Source organism: Lynx rufus, unplaced genomic scaffold (genome assembly GCF_022079265.1).
Source record: "Lynx rufus isolate CCGP_SWC_20201006 ecotype Redwood Valley unplaced genomic scaffold, mLynRuf1.p SCAF_18, whole genome shotgun sequence".
Classification (NCBI taxonomy): Eukaryota; Metazoa; Chordata; class Mammalia; order Carnivora; family Felidae; genus Lynx; species Lynx rufus.
Window position 1 is genome coordinate 35,033,568 of NW_025814832.1, and position 18,856 is coordinate 35,052,423.

Below are 18,856 nucleotides of genomic sequence, written 5' to 3' on the forward strand. Positions count from 1 at the left end.
TCCCAAAAATAAATAAACGTTGAAAAAAAAAAAATTTTTTTTAAATAAATAAATAAATAAATAAATAAAAAGTGAAAAACTCAAGACTGGGGAGTTTCTTTTAGAAACACGTTTTGCGAGGTTACTTAAATCCTAAAGTGTATCACATCAAGCAACAAAAAGGGTGGTTGGTAGGTCACTGACTGATCTTTGAAGTCTTTCCATAACATGTTTTAAGTGTTATGCATTCTTGGGGTCTGGGGGAAAAAAATCTGTTCTAAATTTCTAAGAACACAGAAGATCTTTAAGGATTATGATGTTAATTTTGAGTAGTATTTCTACATGAACAGAAATTCTATGTCAATAGCTAGACTCTCGGTAAAGTAATCTTGTCATACTTTCGATATGAGAATGGATTTGGGTATCACAACATCAATTCTGCCTTTCTAAGGAAATCCTTAGATGGTCATCATGGTAGGCTTTGGGTGACACCATTTAGTTTAGTCTTGTTTTGCGTTTTTTTTTTTTTTTTAAATATTACTTGACCATTGTTTGACTTCACTTTTGCTTCGTTTGATTTTTACCTTCATGGTAGGGTCGAGCATTGATAACTTTGTACGTTCACTGAGGCAACAGAACATAGCTTTGGAAGTGGATGCCTTTGGAACTAGAAATGGCCCGAACGAGCCATCATACAATGGTGCTATCACTGTGTCAGGTGACGACAAGGTATGTTGGGCTCTGATCTCACCAAAGATGGGGGATGAATGCCATCGGAATAACACCTAACAACTGACATACAAGGCCGATTTAACACAAACAGGTGGAATATCTCTTATTTTTAGAGGAGAAGCTGTACTATAATTATTTACACAGCAACATATAATGAAATGCTATTTGATTTCATTCTTTTTTTTTTTTTTAATTTTTTTTTTTTTTCAACGTTTATTTATTTTTGGGACAGAGAGAGACAGAGCATGAACGGGGGAGGGGCAGAGAGAGAGGGAGACACAGAATCGGAAGCAGGCTCCAGGCTCTGAGCCATCAGCCCAGAGCCCGACGCGGGGCTCGAACTCGTGGACCGCGAGATCGTGACCTGGCTGAAGTCGGACGCCTAACCGACTGCGCCACCCAGGCGCCCCTGATTTCATTCTTTATTAAATTGTATGCACTATTATTAATAATGAGTTTAAATCTTATCTACTGTGTTCCATTCGAATCACTAATTGTATTCTCAATTGGATTTCAACTCAAATGTCATTTTGATGAATCCTCTAATAATAAATCTGATTAATATCTATTATGAACTTCAGTTTTGTTACCAAAAAAAAAATCAGTGCTCAATTTTTTACAATAGGCTTTTGTATATTTTTATGGGAAAAAAGCTCAAGTCTTACCTGCTGAACTCTACACAAATGGGTCAAATCTCCAGATAAGTATTTATGCTCAACTATCTGATATTAAAAAAAAAAATGCCTTAGTTTCCTGCAACTTGTGGTTCATGAATCAGCATCAGCAGATCACTTAAGAGCTGGTTAGAAATGCAGACTCTGAGACCCCACTCCACACCTACTGGGTATCTGCACGTTAATAAAATCTGCAGGGGATTAGCATGCTCATTAAAGTTTGAGACGGACCGCCTTATTTGGCAATATTTAAGATTGGTGTATTTCATATAAAAATTGAACTTCCTGTGGGGCGCCTGGGTGGCTCAGTCAGTTAAGCGTCCGACTTCAGCTCAGGTCATGATCTCACCGTTTGTGAGTTCAAGCCCCACATCGGGCTCTGTGCTGACAGCTCAGAGCCTGGAGCCTGCTTTGGATTCTGCGTCTCCCTCTCTCTCTGTCCCTCCCCTGCTTGTGCTCTCTCTCTCTCTGTCTCTTTCTCTCTCTCTCTCAAAACTAAATAACCATTAAAAAAATTTTTTTTAGTTGAAATTTCTGGCTACTCTTGAAAAAACCCTTCATGTGCTAATTCTGGCAATCTGCATTCGGAATTGCGAAACAGTTGCCCAGTTTAGACTTGGACTTCATTCGTCTGTTACTCTTTCTCCACACGACTTCACTTACGTGTATTATCTGCCTAGACCCCATGGGAGTTTGGGGAGAGATCCTTGTAGTAAACAAATGAAAAAAGACGAAAAGACAATGTTATATGTATAAATCACGGCACGTAAGTCTCACGAAGCTTGCCCATTGGCAACTTGTCAGAGTTAATTTTCAGAAACAATTTCCATGCCAATAATAAAGTTAAAAATTACCTTCAGGGTGCCTGGCTGGCTCAGTCGGTTAAGTGTCAGACTTGGGCTCAGGTCGTGATCTCAGAGCCCATGAATTTGAGCCCCGCATAAGGCTCTCTGCTGTCAATACAAAGCCTGCTTCGGATCCTCTGTCCCCCTCTCTCTCTGTCTGCCCCTCTCCCATTCACTCTCCCTGTCTCTCTCAAAATAAATAACAAATAAACTTAAAAACATATTTAGTAGAAATTACCTCCGATCAAACTAGTCCTTAGTACGTCTTAATCAAGTTAGTTACCAGTGTGCTCAGAAAAACAATTTTTAAAAAATGGCATTCTTAATATAAATAAACATTGCTTTAAGTAATTAGATAAGATGAGAGTCACATAATTTATTTATGATTGCAAAACTGCATGCCCAAATAATAATTTACTTACTTTTTTTTTTTGCCGGATTTTTAAAAAAATGTGTGTATATTTTTGAGAGAGAGAGTGTGTGTGCATACAAGTGGGGGAGGGGCAGAGAGAGGGGAATAGAGGACCCAAAGCGGACCTCCCCTCCCCCCGCACTGATAGCAGAGAACCCGATGTTGGGCTCGAACTCATGAACTGAGAGATCATGACCCGAGCTGAAGTTGGATGCTCAACTGACTGAGCGACCCACGCGCCCCTTGTATATTCTTTTTATCTGGGGGAGAAGTAATTATATTATGTATATGTATATATATGTCCTATTTTTTTTTAAAGATAGATACAGATACAGATGTAACTTTTTTTTTACCTTATGTTTTCCCCCAGTTTTATTAAGATATGCTTGTTATATAGCACTGTATCAGTTTAAGGTATACAGCATATGGCTTGACTGACATACTCGGTGAAATGATTTCAAAATGTCATTTTAAAAGAGATTTTACGTGCGACGTTGCCACCGCAGGAACTGTAGTTGTGAAAACCTACACTTTCGTTACGATAACCACCTGCCTTCTACCTCCAAGTATTCACACGTTCGTAGTTTATAAAATGAATGTGTCGCATTTGGAAAGAAAGCCTAATGTCATGTTAAAGACACGCTGCTCTGTGGACTTTTATGGTGACGTTGCTAAAAATCACCGGAGGGATTTTGTGTTGTGAGAATTTAGGCATCAACAGCCACCTGGCTGATTCCGTGGCCAGTAGAGAGCAAAGATGCCCCTCGTGGTGTATCAGGAATTAATCAGATAATATGAGGAATGGTGACATTAATCACTTCCGGTGCCTTGGCTTTCTCGTGTTGTCAATACGTCAAATGATTTTCTACCATATCCCTTCGTTAAATTTTGTGTTTGCTTCCTGAGGACTTAGAATGCATGTTTGTTATATTGTAGGGTCACAGATTCTCGATAGCATGTAACACCAAAAGGCTGAACTGCTTTCCTGTCCTCATGGATATCATCAGCAATGGGCTCCTTGGGATTTTTAATTCTTCAGAGCGCATTCAGACCGACAGAAGTACTTATTTTGAAGTAAGTATAATATTATCTCATTTACCTTGAGCCCTAAGAAGTTTTCAAGAAGACCCTTGAAATGCTGACATAATATGTTTGTTTGTTTGTCTGTTTTTATAATGTTTATTTATTGATTTTCAGAGGGAGAGAGAGAGAGACAGCAAGCATGAGCAGGGGTGGGGCAGAGGAGAGAGAGAGAGAGAGAGAGAGAGAGAACCCCAAGCAGGCTCTCAGCTGTCAGCACAGGAAACGCAATCTCACAATCAGAGATCATGACGTGAGCCAAAATCAGAGTCAGATGCTTACCCAACTGAGCCACCCACGTGCCCCAATATCATGTTAATTTTTGTGAATTTGTCCTTGAATACGTGTATGTTTTAATTTTTTTTTTTTTTTAGTGTTTTAGTTATTCTTGAGAGAGAGAGAGAGAGAGCGCACACACGTGCACAAGCAGGGGAGGGGCAGAGAGAGAGGGAGACACAGAATCTGAAGCAGGCTCCAGGCTCCGAGCTCTCAGCACAGAGCCCGATGCGGGGCTCGAACTCACGAACCGTGAGACCATGACCTGAGCCAAAGTCGGACGCTTAACCGACTGAGCCACCCAGGCACCCTGAATGCATGTACGTTTCAAATACGTATAGTTTACGTTTCTGCGTTCATGCATACACACACATATATGCAGACACACACTATCTAGCAATGATTATGTAACATTGCAACCTGAATTGGGTGGCTTAGAGTCAATGGAACAGCAGAAAATATAATTAATTGGGAGAAGGAAATGACGGCCTCTCCTCTTAGATCTGTCACCACCTGTCACATCTGTGGTAATGGGACTTCATTGAAACAGCCAGTCTTAAAGGCCAGACTCTGTGGACTTTGTAACAACTCGACTTCCATAGGCTTTGGGTCAGCAATCCACAGAAAAATCCAGATAAAAATTTCATCACAAGTTTTCTTGAGAAGTAAATAAGGCAATGCAAGCAGCAGGTTCAGTTGACCGAGTTATTGTAAAGACCAATAATAAGCACATAAACATAGAAAACCACAGGCACTCAGTAAATTGTGCTTATTAACACAACTACTCTTAATATTATTTTTCTGGGGAGTGCACCAAGTTTCCATTAAAGAACGTTCAGCTTTGACTAGATCAGAGGCCAGGCTGAATTAAAACTAGGAGCAGTTCTTATGTAAAATATAATCTCCTTGGGGGCACCTGGTGGCTCAGTCAGTTAAGCGTCCAGCTCTTGATTTCAGCTCAGGTCAGGATCTCACAGTTGGTGAGTTCGAACCCCACATCAGGCTCTGCACCGTCACCATGGGGATTCCCTCTCTCCCTCTCTCTTTGCTTCTCCCCTGCTTGTGCATGCTCTCTCTCTCTCTCTCAAAATAAATAAATAAACTTATAAAGAATAAATAAAAATTTAAAAAAATAAAATACAATTTTCCAGGTCTGCTGACATCCTGAGTCAGAATCTCCACAGTGGGGGAGGGTGTGCGGATCTAATACCCCGCCATGTTGAATCTCCCTTCACCTTCTTGATATGATACCTTGGGAATACTCTGTAGTTTCCAGGTCACTCTTTATTATTAAGAACGATTCGAGTGCGGGCCAAAGCTTCAATGTCCTTTCCAGTTCAAACACCACGGGGTCACTTTGTTGACCTAATGGATGTGGACTGGCGTGGGTGAGCTGCGGTGGACTTTGGCGTTTATCTTCCCCTTTTATCGCTTAACATCTTGGAGTAGAAAGGAGAGAGATGATCTTGCTCTGGACGCCCTGCCCCACCCCCTCTTTCTGCTCCCTTCTGAGTAAAATGTTGCTGGCTCTGGAAGCCACGAGGAAGGATGGAGAGATTAAGACAGAAAGAAATGGTGCCATGGAGACATCGCTTCCTTCTCTAGCTGCATTTGCCACTGGTACCTTCTACATATGTTGTCACCACAGCCTTGGTGACCTGTGTGATTGTCTCCGGTAGTGCTTGGCTTTGACCCCCGTCCCTTCTGTAGATGAAGATGCACTCGATGTTGCCGAGCAGAATTTCCCTTCAGCCGCTGCCGAGATGTCCTCACTGCCAAGCTCTCTCCGGTTTCCCTTGTTCATTGTTTGATGTGCCCATCATGCGGGTAGTTTAACAACTTCCGCCCCTGCTGTAACCTGTGCCTCTTCAGAAAGAGCTCTAAGGACTGTTGAGTGCCTCTTGCACGCTGTTGGAGAGCTATAGAGATTTGGGGTGTGATGAGGGCTGCCCCACGTTCCTCATAAGCACTTTATGGCATCGTTTTCTCCAACCACATCACAAGAGTCTTTCCTCCTGAAATCTCTTGAGCAGAAACAGCTGTCTCCCTGTTCACAGGATGTCATAGACTTTGGGTCTAGAATTTCTTGTCTTGCTAGACAAGAAAGCGGGATGCAGGATTAGAATACGAGAGCTGGCTAATGTCCAGGAGAAGACAAGAGCCCCGATTAAGGGGCCTTGCTTCATTTTTATTAGGATCATGTTTACAAACATGGTGATGGATGGGCACAAAGAGACAATAAATCTGTGAACACTAACTGGTGGGTGTGAGGGAAAGGGGGTTTGGAAGATACACGGTGTTAGGGGTTTGGGTCAATACAAAACAAAATCCTGCCACCGCCGGGCAGATGGTTGTTAACAGCAGACAGGAGGCGCCATGTCTGTTTATCTTAGCCAGCCTAGGGGATAAGACAGATAAAGCAGGTAACCTCAGGGTCAACAAGGTACCTTTCTTTTGCTAATTAGCTCTGGGCAGCTTCACCAGGCAGAGCCAATAGCCCTATTTACCTGTTTACCTGATTTGGTCCTTCCAGTGAAAGCAGCTTTCTGCTATGGTACTAAATTGCGGGGTGTATCCGTCCAGAATCCCTAATCTTCTTTGCCTCATATACCCTTGCATTGGGGTCTTTGCCCCGCCCTCTCGACACCTATTTACTTAATCTTGTTTACCCAAACTTGGGTGTGAGCGTCCTGTGGCTTTGTAATTCTTTATGCCTTGTGAACCCATCCACGTGGGGCTCAGAGAATTCCTAAACTTATTCCCCACAACAGGAAGCTCCAAGTTAACCTCAGATACTTAGAACATTTACCGTGTGATTTACATGTAGTATCATATTCCGATGTCCTAATAAGACTTTTACGATGGACAGTGTTATCGTTATTATATTACACATCTAAGAAAACTGCCACATAAAGAAGTGATGATATGTGTCCTTGGCTATTATGTTTGAAGAGGCTGGTGAATAATCTGGATAGCCAAGAGTAGAGCACTCCCAAGAATGAACAGATAACCCGCCCTGAGTTCCTGCCTTTACAAAGATGTCTTAACTACAAAGTAGTGAAGCCCAGCTGACCTCGAGTTCATGGTTGATAAATTCTCTTTGGGCATCCCCTGCTGATTTCCCCACCCAGCTTCTGGCATTCTCCTACAGTTCTGCAAGCCCATCCCCCTTGGATCTAAAGCACAGAGCTCGACGTTCCCGAGCGTTCTTAACCAGCCACTCCTGCATGTCCTCAACTGACCAAATGACCCAGTGACGTCCGGTGTCCCTGGGGGTCCCTCCAGGCTGAGCCCCTACAAAACTCTGACTTTGGTGGGGTATGATCTAACATGGACATAGCATGTCGTTTACAAACCAAGTTGTGAGGAAGGAGGCTGGCTGTTTAGACTAATTGCGATTTTTCCATTCCCAAAGATCTCCCAGATCTGGAAAATCTACAAGGGTGACCACAGGGAAAGATATGAAATGGGTCCTTGGTGTCTTCTCTACCGTGTCCGGGGCTGAATCTCTGCATAAGCATCTTGAGCAGTTTTTATGTGCTCAGAAGGGCACTGAGGTTTAGGAGGGGCTAAGAGGAGAGGGAAGTAACACATGATACCTGACCTCAGATGACGTGCTGTGTAGTGAGACAACTAATCCCATATTAAACTAAGGCTTCTAGCAAAGCGCAAGGCCCTCCTTACCCTGCATAGGATTTTTAATTGTTTAAATTCTCTGCCCGTATGTAGAGGTGTGCTGACCATTCTTCTCCCAGCCCCACCACCTATTTAGCAAAAGAAATTTATATCTGCCAGGTCCCTGAAGGCACTTGAACTTGCCACTTCCACGCCTCGTTGCGCTAAAGGAACGACTCTTAGTAAATGTTGGACTGAACTGATTTGGCCCCGGTTGCCGAGCGTAGCGAGATAGCTCTTCCACTGAAAGCACACCCACTCTGTTGTCTATTAAAACATCGGCTAAATGTTGCCATCATGATGAGGTCAGAGGCACAGAGGCTTTGTGCCTGCCTCACGAGTTATTAACTGTGGGACCTTAGCCAATGGGTACAACTCCGTGGAGTTTGCTTCTTCCCCAGTAAAGCAGGATATATGTTCCAAACGCCCAGGTTCCTGCACCACGGGATTGAAAGAGTGTGGGTGAGAAGTTGCAAATGGGACCTTGGGAAGTGCTCTGGGGGGTCGACCAATCCACTTATTTGAATGATTTAGTGAAGTACAGATGAACCATACGTCCAACCGCCATTGGCTCACGTGTTCTGCACGATTTCAGGAGCACGTGTCTTATGACCACGAGTACCTGAGTAACGCCTTCTTCTGGATCCCTGTCGCAGCCTGTTTTACTCCTTACATTGCAATGAGCAGCATCAGCGACTATAAAGTAAGAAGAGCGAACAAAGTCCTTATGTGTTCCTGTTACTCGCAGACCCCTTCTCCACTATGATCGTTGCATTAACACGGAGGTGGGGAGCCCAGTTTGTGTGCTTGCAACAATGCATCGCCAGGCATTTTAAGAAAAGGTTGACCAGGGGCGCCTGGGTGGCTCAGTCGGTTAAGCGGCCGACTTCAGCTCAGGTCACGATCTCGCGGTCCGTGAGTTCGAGCCCCGCACTGGGCTCTGTGCTGACGGCTCAGAGCCTGGAGCCTGCTTCGGATTCTGTGTCTCCCTCTCTCTGACCCTCCCCCATTCATGCTGTCTCTCTCTGTCTCAAAAATAAATAAAACGTTAAAAAAAAATTTAAAAAAAAAAAAGAAAAGGTTGACAAATATGAAGCAAAGGTTACTTCTCTTGAACAAATTTGGGACCTCAGGAAGCTTGGGAGGTACCATCAGCTAACAGGGAATGGCAGCCTTCATCTGGTTCATCACTGAGCTTGTTATGGATGACCACAACCTTCCGACATCATCACAATGCCCCACTCAGGGATGGTTTTCACTTTCAGAAACGTCACCAAGTTACTCAAAGTCCTAACCAACTCAGCACAGCACTTTGCCTTATTGTTGGAAAAGATGGCCCCTTTAAAGGTTCATTCGCGCTTCATTCCGTTAGAACATACTTGTACTAAACATTTTTTTTTTTAAGATATTCATCTAAAATTCAAATTTCATTGGCAGTCCCATGGTATTGATACGGCTTTCTCCTTAACCTCCACAGCCGGCCAATGGCGATGTCACGGAATTTGCTTCTGAAATATGTTTAGAATCTTTCCACGTTCCCCCCACCCTCTCCTTCAACACCCTAGTCAGAGCCACTAACACCTCTCTCCTGAACGAGCACATCAGCCTCCCGCTGTTCACTGTGTGTGGATCCTCGTTAGTCTTCGTATCCACTCTCCACACCGTGTGACAGAGCAATTAGTTAAAAACACACATCTGGCCACGTTGATTACCTGCCTAAGTCCCCTCTGTGGTTTCTTGCCAAACCGAAGGGTAAGAATGAAACCCTTGCTGCCTAGCTTGAAAAGCCATGCATGGTCTGGACCCGGATGTCTCTCTCCATTTTGAGATGACACCACTGTCGCCCTGATGACTATGTCTAGCCTATTGGCTTCTCTCCAGTTTCCCGAGAGCATCACCTGTACCCGCACAAGTCTTCTGTCCTATTCTCTCTGCCTGCCATGCTCCCTACCAGTCACCTGTATCACTCCCACTCACTGCTTAGATCCTAACTCGGGTCCTTCTCAAGAGAACCCTCTCTGACAGATACACTAATTACAATTCACCTCCCTTCTTTTTTAAAAAAATTTTTGAATGCTTATTTATTTTTTAGAGAGATGGAGCGTGAGTGGGAAAGGGGCAGAGAGAGAGGGAGACACAGAATCCAAAGCAGGCTCCGGGCTCTGAGCTGTCATCACAGAGCCCGACGCGGGGCTCGAACTCTCGAACTGTGAAATCATGACCTGAACCGAAGTCAGACACTTAGCCAACTGAGCCCCCCAGGTGCCCCCAATTCATCTCCCTCCTAAAGGCTCTCACGTGATCCTTAACACTTTTAATTTTACTTCTTAAATTTTATTTTATTTTATTTTATTTTATTTTATTTTATTTTATATTTGAGAGAGAGCGGGAGAGGGGCAGGGAAAGAGAGAGAGAAAGATTGAGAATCTAAAGCAGGTTCCGTGCCCAGTGCGGAACCCAATGCAGGGCTCCATCCCATGAACCTGGGATCATGACCTGAGTCGAAATCAAGAGTCAGACGCTCAACCGACTGAGCCACTCAGGCACCCCACTTCTTAAATTTTAATGTGAACAATTTTGATTATGTAGCTTTTGCTACATTTATTTGCATGTTGCTTTTATCCCCCTTCCTCACTGCAACTCAAACTCCCCAAGAACCCCATGACCAACACAAAGTCAGGCACATGGTGTGCTCAGTAAGCAAACACATCAACGAACAGAAAACGTCCAGCTCTCTAACACACCCTCGCTATTATTCTCTCTCCTGCTTTTTTTCTGGGTACATTCCCCTTTCCAGAATATTTGTCTCCATTCCAACTGTTTTCCTAACGAATGTCTTTACATAGACTCAATTTTAGATTTAAAATTTTTTATTACTTTCGTGCTTCACTGTTAGGAACATTCAAGTAACATTTTAAGCCTTGTGTTAAGACAGTCACTGCAACAATCTAGCTTATAGTGGGTCACAATATCAAAATCAACTTCCTCGTTTTCCTATGTAATAACGAAAGATGTGGTTTACTTCAAGGCAATAAATCAAGGCCATTTTTATGTTATTAATTTTAGCAGACGTCTTCTTATGCCAACCTAAAGAGCGTGTAATGAAATTGACTTGTTAGAAGAGCATTCCTTGGACCTAAAATAAAATGCCAGTTATAAATGGACTGTTCACATCCAGCATAAATTTTAAGAGTCTTACAGGAAATTGTAAACCTACATCTTTTGAATCTGTGTACAATTTGTGTCCTCGCAAAAGGAAGAGTAGCATTGCAAAGAAAAGAGCAGGAATTTTCTCACTGAGGCAATGCCCAGTCGTTCGGTGGTGGAGCGTGAGCTGGTTATGTGAGTGCATTTCTCTCTTGGACGGTGACGTCACCGTACGGTCCGGAGCACCACTGATCCCCCTGACAGAGGAGTATGGCAAGTGACCGTGTCATTTACTAAATCGGTGTGATATACGAAAGGGACACAGGACAAAAGTGAATGATTTTGTGACCACGTATTTGCAATTTCTCAACTGTTGAGCAGTTTTGATGATGCCTCCTTTCCTTTACCAGAGCAAAGCTCACTCCCAGCTCCGGATTTCAGGCCTCTACCCTTCTGCCTACTGGTTTGGCCAGGCACTGGTGGATATTTCACTCTACTTCTTAATCCTCCTTCTCATGCAAATAATGGATTACGTGTTCAGCCCAGATGAGATTGTATTTGTAATTCAAAACCTGTTAGTTCAGGTAAGTGGTAAAAATTATGACATACTTTTATTAGACCGCATTTCATGAATGCCGTAACATGATTAATCTTAAACTAAAGAACTTCACGTTACCTTTCCTATAGCATGGTTTGGAAAGGTGAGGCTTAAGGATGAATACTTTCCTGGATAGCAGTTACCTTATCCAACCTTAATATTTCTGTTTTCAGATCTTGTGTAGTATTGGGTATGTCTCTTCCCTGGTTTTCTTGACATATGTGATTTCATTCATTTTTCGCAATGGGAGGAAAAATAGTGGCGTCTGGTCATTTTTCTTCTTAATTGTAAGTACGCATTCAGTACACGTTATTTTATTTTTAAATCATTTTTAAATCATTTTAAGAATATATGTCTTAAAGGCAAAATCCACGGGGGGGGGGGGGGGAGGGAGAATATCAAACTAAAAAAGCTCCTGCAAAGAAAACCAAACAATCAACAAAATGATAGGGCAATGTATGGAATGGGGGAAATATTTACAAGCCATAGATCTAGTAAGGGGTTAATATCCGAGCTACGTAAGGAACCTATATAACTCAATAGCAAAGTAAGCATCGCCGTCATCATCTGATTTTAAAATGGGTAAGGGACATAGACATTTTTCTAAAGAACACATCCAAATAGCTAACAGGTACGTGAAAATAAGCTTAATGTGACTAATCATCAGGGAAATGCAAGTCAAAACCACACTGAGCCATCACCTCCCACCTGTTAAAAAGGCTATCATCAAAAAGAGAAGAGATAAGAAATGCTGGCAAGGATAGGGAGAAAAGAGAACCCTTTACACTGCTACTGGGAATGTAAATTGGTGCAGCCACTGTGGAAACCAGTATGGAGTTTCCTCAGAAATTAAAAAAAAAATAGAAGTACTATATGATCCAGCAATTCTGCTTCTGGGTATTTATTCGAAAGAAATGAAATCACTACCTCTTAGAGATACGTGCACCCCATGTGTATTGTAGCCTTAGTCACAATAGCCAAGACGTGGAAACAACCTAATTATCCACTGACAGACGAATAGCTACAGAAAATGTAGTATATACATACCATGGAATATTATTCAGCCATAATAATCTTGCTACTTGCAGGATTAACCTTGGGGAGATTAGGCTAAGTGAAATAAGTCAGACAGGAAGAGACAAATACTGTATGATTTCACATATATCTGGAACCTAAAAAACCAACCTCATAGAAACAGAGAAATGAATGGTGGTTACCAGGGGCTGTGGGTGAGGGAAATAGGGAGATATTGGTCAAAGGGTACAAATTTCGTTATCGGATGAGTAAGTTCTGGGGATCTAATTTAAGCATGATGATTATAGTTAACAAGGCTGTACCATTTACTTGAAAGTTGCTAAGAGAGTAGCTCTTAAATCTGCTCATTGTCACAACAAAATGGTAACTGTGTGAAGTTCGGGATGTGGTAACCAACCTTATTTTGGTAATCATTTCACAATATATATGTGTGTCAAATCATCCCATTGTACATCTTAAACTTACCCAATGTTATATGTCAATAATATCTCAATAAAGCTGGTGGAAGAAAGATGAACCGTTTAAGGATGAAATTAATCCAACCAAGAAATAAGCTAAAATAAAGAACTTAAGAAAATAAGAAATGCTACAAAAGCACTGGTCGGGACCACTGAATTCTGTTAAACATCCATGAAGATTGCATAGCTTTGGGAATCATGGTTATAACATATTTATATTTTAAAAATCCACGAAGTGTAATAGTTCCTTTTATAAAGTGAGCATAACTTTAATAACAAATCCTAAGAAAGAGCCAAAAAAAAAAAAAAAATCAAATTAGCCCGGAGAATCAAGGACAGTTCCCTAAACAAAAACATGACAAAGAAAACCCAGAAGAAAGTTAAAAGAAGAGGGAAAGCAGGCCAGTGATTTATTTCAGATTGTGATGATGGTTCAGTATGAGCAGCTATCAAACCAACAGAGGAAAACTGCATGAATTAAGAAAACACTATACAATTCCTTTAAAAATGCCCAGTAAAAAGTATAAACACTGGAAGGACAAATTACTAAAAATAAAACTAAAACCAGAAACCATAGTAAGCTTATACAGCTGTTTGCTTAATATCAGCAATAAAACAAAGACACCTGCAGGAATTAATTATAGCACCCTGCGTCAGTGAGGAGGCATAAAATACACACGGATTCATGGTTTATAAGCAAATAGAGCGTCACCATCGTTTTGAAAAATTATCTGTTAGTAACTGTTGAAAATTCGAATTCACATAAATGTTAACCTGCATTTACACTTCTCAGAATCTCAGAACGTTTCCTTGAAGACGGTGAGTGTCGATCTACAAGGGTTTGTGTAGACCATCATTTACAGGGGCAGAGACATGGAAACAACACACTTTCTGAAGGCAAAACCGTTGAATCCTTGCACATCCAGTCAAGGAAATACTGTGCAGCTATGAAGATGGAATAGCTGGTGTGCCTAAACCCAAACAGGTGTCTATGACCTGCTGTGAAATGGAAAAAAAAATCCAGAGTAATGTGTAAGAAATAGCCCTTTTGTCAGAATCCGAATTTCAGCAAGGATTCCAAGCTGATGTGCGCACGCGTTGAACTTGAGAAGCCCTGTTGTGTCTTACAAATGTCAGTCACTCCAATACAGAATTGTGACACAATCTTGTGTCACAAAGAAAAAAAAGAAAGCAAACATGGTGGCAGTATGGCCTTAGGAGGCAAAAGTTGAAAATGGGAACCTTCGTGAGATGAATTCTCACTCTCTCGGAAAACGTCCTAGAATTCAGATTCTTTCACGTTAGTGAAATTAGGCTGCACTTTATTTTTTAGATCACCATCTTCTCGATAGTTGCTACGGATCTAAATGAATATGGATTTCTGGGGCTATTTCTCTGCACCATATTAATACCACCTTTCACACTGATTGGCTCTCTATTCATTTTCTCCGAGGTAAGTAATTTCACACCTGCCATAGAGTCATGAAATGCGTGGCCATTGGAGATAGCTTAGAATATGGTAAAAATGTAGGTGGAGTCCTTATCTGTACAATACTTGAAGCCTCTGTCTTTGGAGAGATCATTCTCTTATCATAGGCAAGGGTCATGTTAGTCAATAAGGAAGTTCTGTCTTGGTTCATGAAGGTCAAAGGCAACTCCACAGTAGTGGAATGTTATAATTCTCATGATAACCCTCTCTTGTGGGAAAAAATGACCCCAGTGGGAGGCTAATGAGATGTGCTTTTCCTGTTCATTTTAGACATATTAGGTTTAAGGTTCCTAATAGGCATGCGGTGGGAAATATGTAGCCGGTAGGATGTTGGAGTCTGAAATTCAGCTTGTGGTTACTGAGATTCATTAGCATATAAGTGATATCTAAAGCCATGGGGCCAGATTATATAACCTCCTGAGTCAGTATAAAAACTGGGCCAAGGGATTGGCCTTGAACTCCAAAATTTAAAGATTGGGAAGAGGAAGAGTCAGCAAGTCAGGTTGAGAAGGAGCCCATGAGGTAGGAGAAAAAATGGGGGACCGTTGTGTGCCAGAATCTCTTCTCAGAAACCCTCCTTAAACACTAAAAGCATCCGTACACTGGGTTGTGTGCCAGATGGCAATAAAGAATGTTTCAGGAAGGAGGGAGTGATTCAGCCATTAACACAGAGGTCTTAAAAGTTGACAACCGAGAAGAGACCGCTGGATTTGACTACATGGAAGCCATTGGTGATATTAACAAGATAGAACTCAACGGAGGTTGAACACAAAACCCAACAAGAGGAAGCTTAGTCGATAATGTGAAATGAGGAAGGGGTACAGGGCCTAGAGACAGCGACTTCTGGTTTTGCTAAAAAGAATAACAGGGAGATGGAAAAGTAGTTGAATGAGAATAGTAAGCAATCATTTCAGAAAGTAGTCAGTAGCACTGACAGGAAGTGCTAAAAGACTCCTTGCCCTACTTTTCACGTGAAGTCAGCAAAGTTGGTGGCTTTGTTGTTGTTGTTGTTGGTTTGTTGTTGTTGTTTTATCATAGCCTCCTCCTCGGCATTGGATTCAATCAGGGTTAGTGTTTTGCCGCGTGAGTCCAACAAAGAGAAGGATAAAGGAGCAGCAGTTCTGTATAAGGAGGAATTGTAACAACAGACCAGGGAATGATGCAGTTAAGGAAATTAGGAGGTTTGTGGACAGTGAGAAAGGGGTTGGGTCGGTGGGTTGGAGGGTCACCAACTCCAAATCACGGAATAAGGATTAGAGCAAGGAAGCTGAAAAAATAAAACGTGGTAGACAGGGCAAAGATTAGGGGGTCTGAAGTTGATTTGGGATGTGGTCCAGTTATTGAAAGTGGGTGACCAAGGCATGTAGGAGAGCAAGATCATTTGAAATAACGCCAGGGTCCTGGCAAACTGTTCAAGGAGAAAAAAAAAAGCCATCTTTTCTAGACGGTGGATGGCGGTGACGGTGGATGGCGGTGGTAGAGATTCACTATCTTAGCTTAAAATTGTTCAGAAAAAGGTCCTGGGAAACACAGCTCAAGAAACAAAATTGGCTCTTTACTCTTTATTTACTAAAGATTTGGGGGATGTTTCAAAACGTATTGTGACTCTCGTGAAAATCATGCCCTTAAGTATTATGCCTGTGTATTATGTATGCACGTATTGTAAATCTAATGACAACCATGGAAAACTCCAGGCGAATAGCTTTTGTCTTTAGCATGAGGGGTTGTCAGGACTGTTCTCAGAGCTGGTGGAGCAAGGGATGGAGCAACATAAGAGTTCCAGGGCCGTTGGAGAAGAAGAGACAGAAGGAATGCAGATGTAGAAAGCAAGGCAGGTGAAATTAGGGGAGAGGGTTTGTCTTAAGATGAATCCTGCCCATGGCTTTGATGGGTCAGGACAAATCCTGCTGACACAGTGTTACGTATAAAAGCATCTGAGCTTACAGCCAAGCACAGGATAACAGGACACTGAGTGACCTTGAAACCAAGGAAGACACATTACACAGAAATTGACTTTTACCTGATGCACAAGAGAAAACTCCGGCAAGGTCATTTACTGGACATTCGTTTATCTTAGATGAGATGAGATTCAAGAACAGATAGAGGTTCATCTAAACATGCCTTGCCTCATTTTGCAGATTTCTCCCGACTCCACGGATTATTTAGGAGCTTCAGAACATCAGATTGTATTTCTGGCCCTGCTAATAGTAAGAATACATTTCCATTTAAATGTTTTTGCATGAGAGGGACACATTTGGAGGCTTAGCATTGAGTTAAAAAGTTTGATATTGGCCCTTAAAAGTCCAGCATTTTAGGCATCTGAAACAACACCACACACACACACACACACACACACACACACGCACACACGCATGCATGCACGCACACATGGGCTTTAAAATCTGGACCACTATGTGTGTAAAAATCATCTGACACTGAGTATGAAGTCCAAGTTCGCGATGGCATGACTAGCCTAGTACCAACTTACTACTATCTGGTCTGTTGTGGTTTCTCTGAAAAGCAGTGAAGTTAGCTCTGAGAGTTTCATTGGACATTAGATTCTCTTTCAAACTTGTGAAAATGTTATCAGACCTACCTTTGTACATATGCTCAAACTCCTTAAACAAATTCCAGCGCTGAAATTGTTGTTTTTATGGTGATTTCTAATACTAATTGTCTTTTTCTCCCCTTAGCCTTACCTTCACTTTTGCATTTTTGTTTTTGTCCTCCGGTGTCTGGAAATGAAGTTCAGGAAGAAATTAATGAGAAAAGATCCTGTGTTCAGGTTGAGAAAATTCAAAGAAAATTTCATGTTTTATTTTAATACTCATCGCAGAAAACATTTTAATATGCCTAAGCTGATTACGTAAAAATTACTGCATGGGATTGTTTTCTAGGAATTGTGTACTATACAAAATTATTATAATTCATGCTATTTTAATGAGCTTGCTACAGTGAGAGAAGCCGCATTAGTACACATAAGACGTCAAAAAATTAAGGAATACCGTAATTTCACTTACATACTAGAAGAAAGTTATATATGAGAGGTCAAATCTTTAAAATAATGGCTAAGTGTAGCCAATCCAGGAAGATAGAATAGTCTGAGCAAAAGAACAAAAGTTGATATAAACACCACCTTCCTATCGATTTGAGAAGGCAGCTGGAAAGAACTTTACGTTTGTGTCAAATGATAATAGAAAATTAAATTGAAGCTAAGTTTTGGAGGGTTTTGGAATAGAGAAGCATAGAGGAGATGTTGCAGATTGCATAACGGGAAACCGAGACCGGTATGGTTTGGAAACTTCGCCTAACTTACAAAATATGAATCAAGTTCAAGTGTGAAGTAGGTGTTAGGGCAGGAGTATGACAAGATGACAGCCATGTTTTAGGAAATCTGTTTACAGCAGTAATTTGTGACAGTATGAAGGAGGGAGCTGAGAATCCACAGTCCTCAGTGGTGGAGATGATGAAGCAAAGAATTGAATTGAATTGAATTGAATTGAATTGAATTGAATTGAATTGATAGCAATCAGGAATGGGGGATTCTGACCTATTCCTAAGAAAAGACAGTGCTCACTTACTGGTGATTCTGTGCCCTGGATTTTCTGGGATGCATCCCTGATTCCAACTGTTTTAATCCACAGTTCTTGCAAGGTCTTCAGAATTCCATCCATGTCAAAATTACGGTTGCTAGGTGCCTTTTTCGTGCAAATGGTGGCCCCAAATCCTTTGCCAGAGAGTATGTACTATTTTATTATTAAAAAAGCCACAACTGACAAGGAAAATTAAACCTAGGCAGAAAGCAAGGATGATGTAAGAGTAGCCTCGGTTGCCTCATTGATGGAAACCAGGCTGTTTGCAAGGCAGACAGTAGAGAGCAGAAAAATGGAGCCTGCGTTGTACTCAGAGTTCATCTATTCAAATGATCGAGCAGTCTGCAGAACGTTCACTATTTTTGCGACAAGCTTTTCAACTGGAAACCTGTTATTAACAGACTGTTTTGATTTTAGAATTTCTCCAAGAGGCAGTGATATTTGTCCAAACCCTGAAGAACCCGAAGGGGAGGATAAAGATGTTCAGATGGAAAGAATGAGAACCACAAATGCAGTGACGGTTGCAGATTTCGAAGAGGTCGAGCCACTAAACATGTTCATCCAAGAAAGGGGGCTACTTCCCCATCTCAGTCTTTTGAAAAACACTTTGAGCTTCTTTCATCCTCACCCACGTAGCTCAGTACTTGACATCAGTGACTAAGCAATGCCCACAACAATAAGAGAACAAGGGAGATACACACACGTGCTCGCAGACACAGATTTGTTAATTTAGTTTTCAGGGTCGCAGTCTGGGGAAGCAAAGCTAAACATTACAAAACCTAAGTCAGACTTTGTGAGTTTTGTGAGCTGAGTAAAGCTTGCTGCAAGAGGAGACAGTTTATCCGGGGCGTGTGTGTGTTTGT

General features: G+C 41.8%; 1 protein-coding gene across 1 annotated transcript in view; it reads left to right on the forward strand.

Annotated features, from left to right (window-relative positions):
* The window catches only part of ABCA9 (ATP binding cassette subfamily A member 9), a 57,007-nt gene that overhangs the window by 28,581 nt on the left and 9,570 nt on the right, over positions 1-18,856 (forward strand). Inside the window, exons 20-28 of the mRNA XM_047080632.1 lie at positions 575-708; positions 3,579-3,716; positions 8,269-8,376; positions 11,231-11,404; positions 11,592-11,705; positions 14,245-14,364; positions 16,539-16,607; positions 17,094-17,185; positions 18,411-18,531. Of these exons, the coding sequence (XP_046936588.1) occupies positions 575-708; positions 3,579-3,716; positions 8,269-8,376; positions 11,231-11,404; positions 11,592-11,705; positions 14,245-14,364; positions 16,539-16,607; positions 17,094-17,185; positions 18,411-18,531 (1,070 nt within the window). The remainder of the gene's footprint in view (positions 1-574; positions 709-3,578; positions 3,717-8,268; positions 8,377-11,230; positions 11,405-11,591; positions 11,706-14,244; positions 14,365-16,538; positions 16,608-17,093; positions 17,186-18,410; positions 18,532-18,856) is intronic.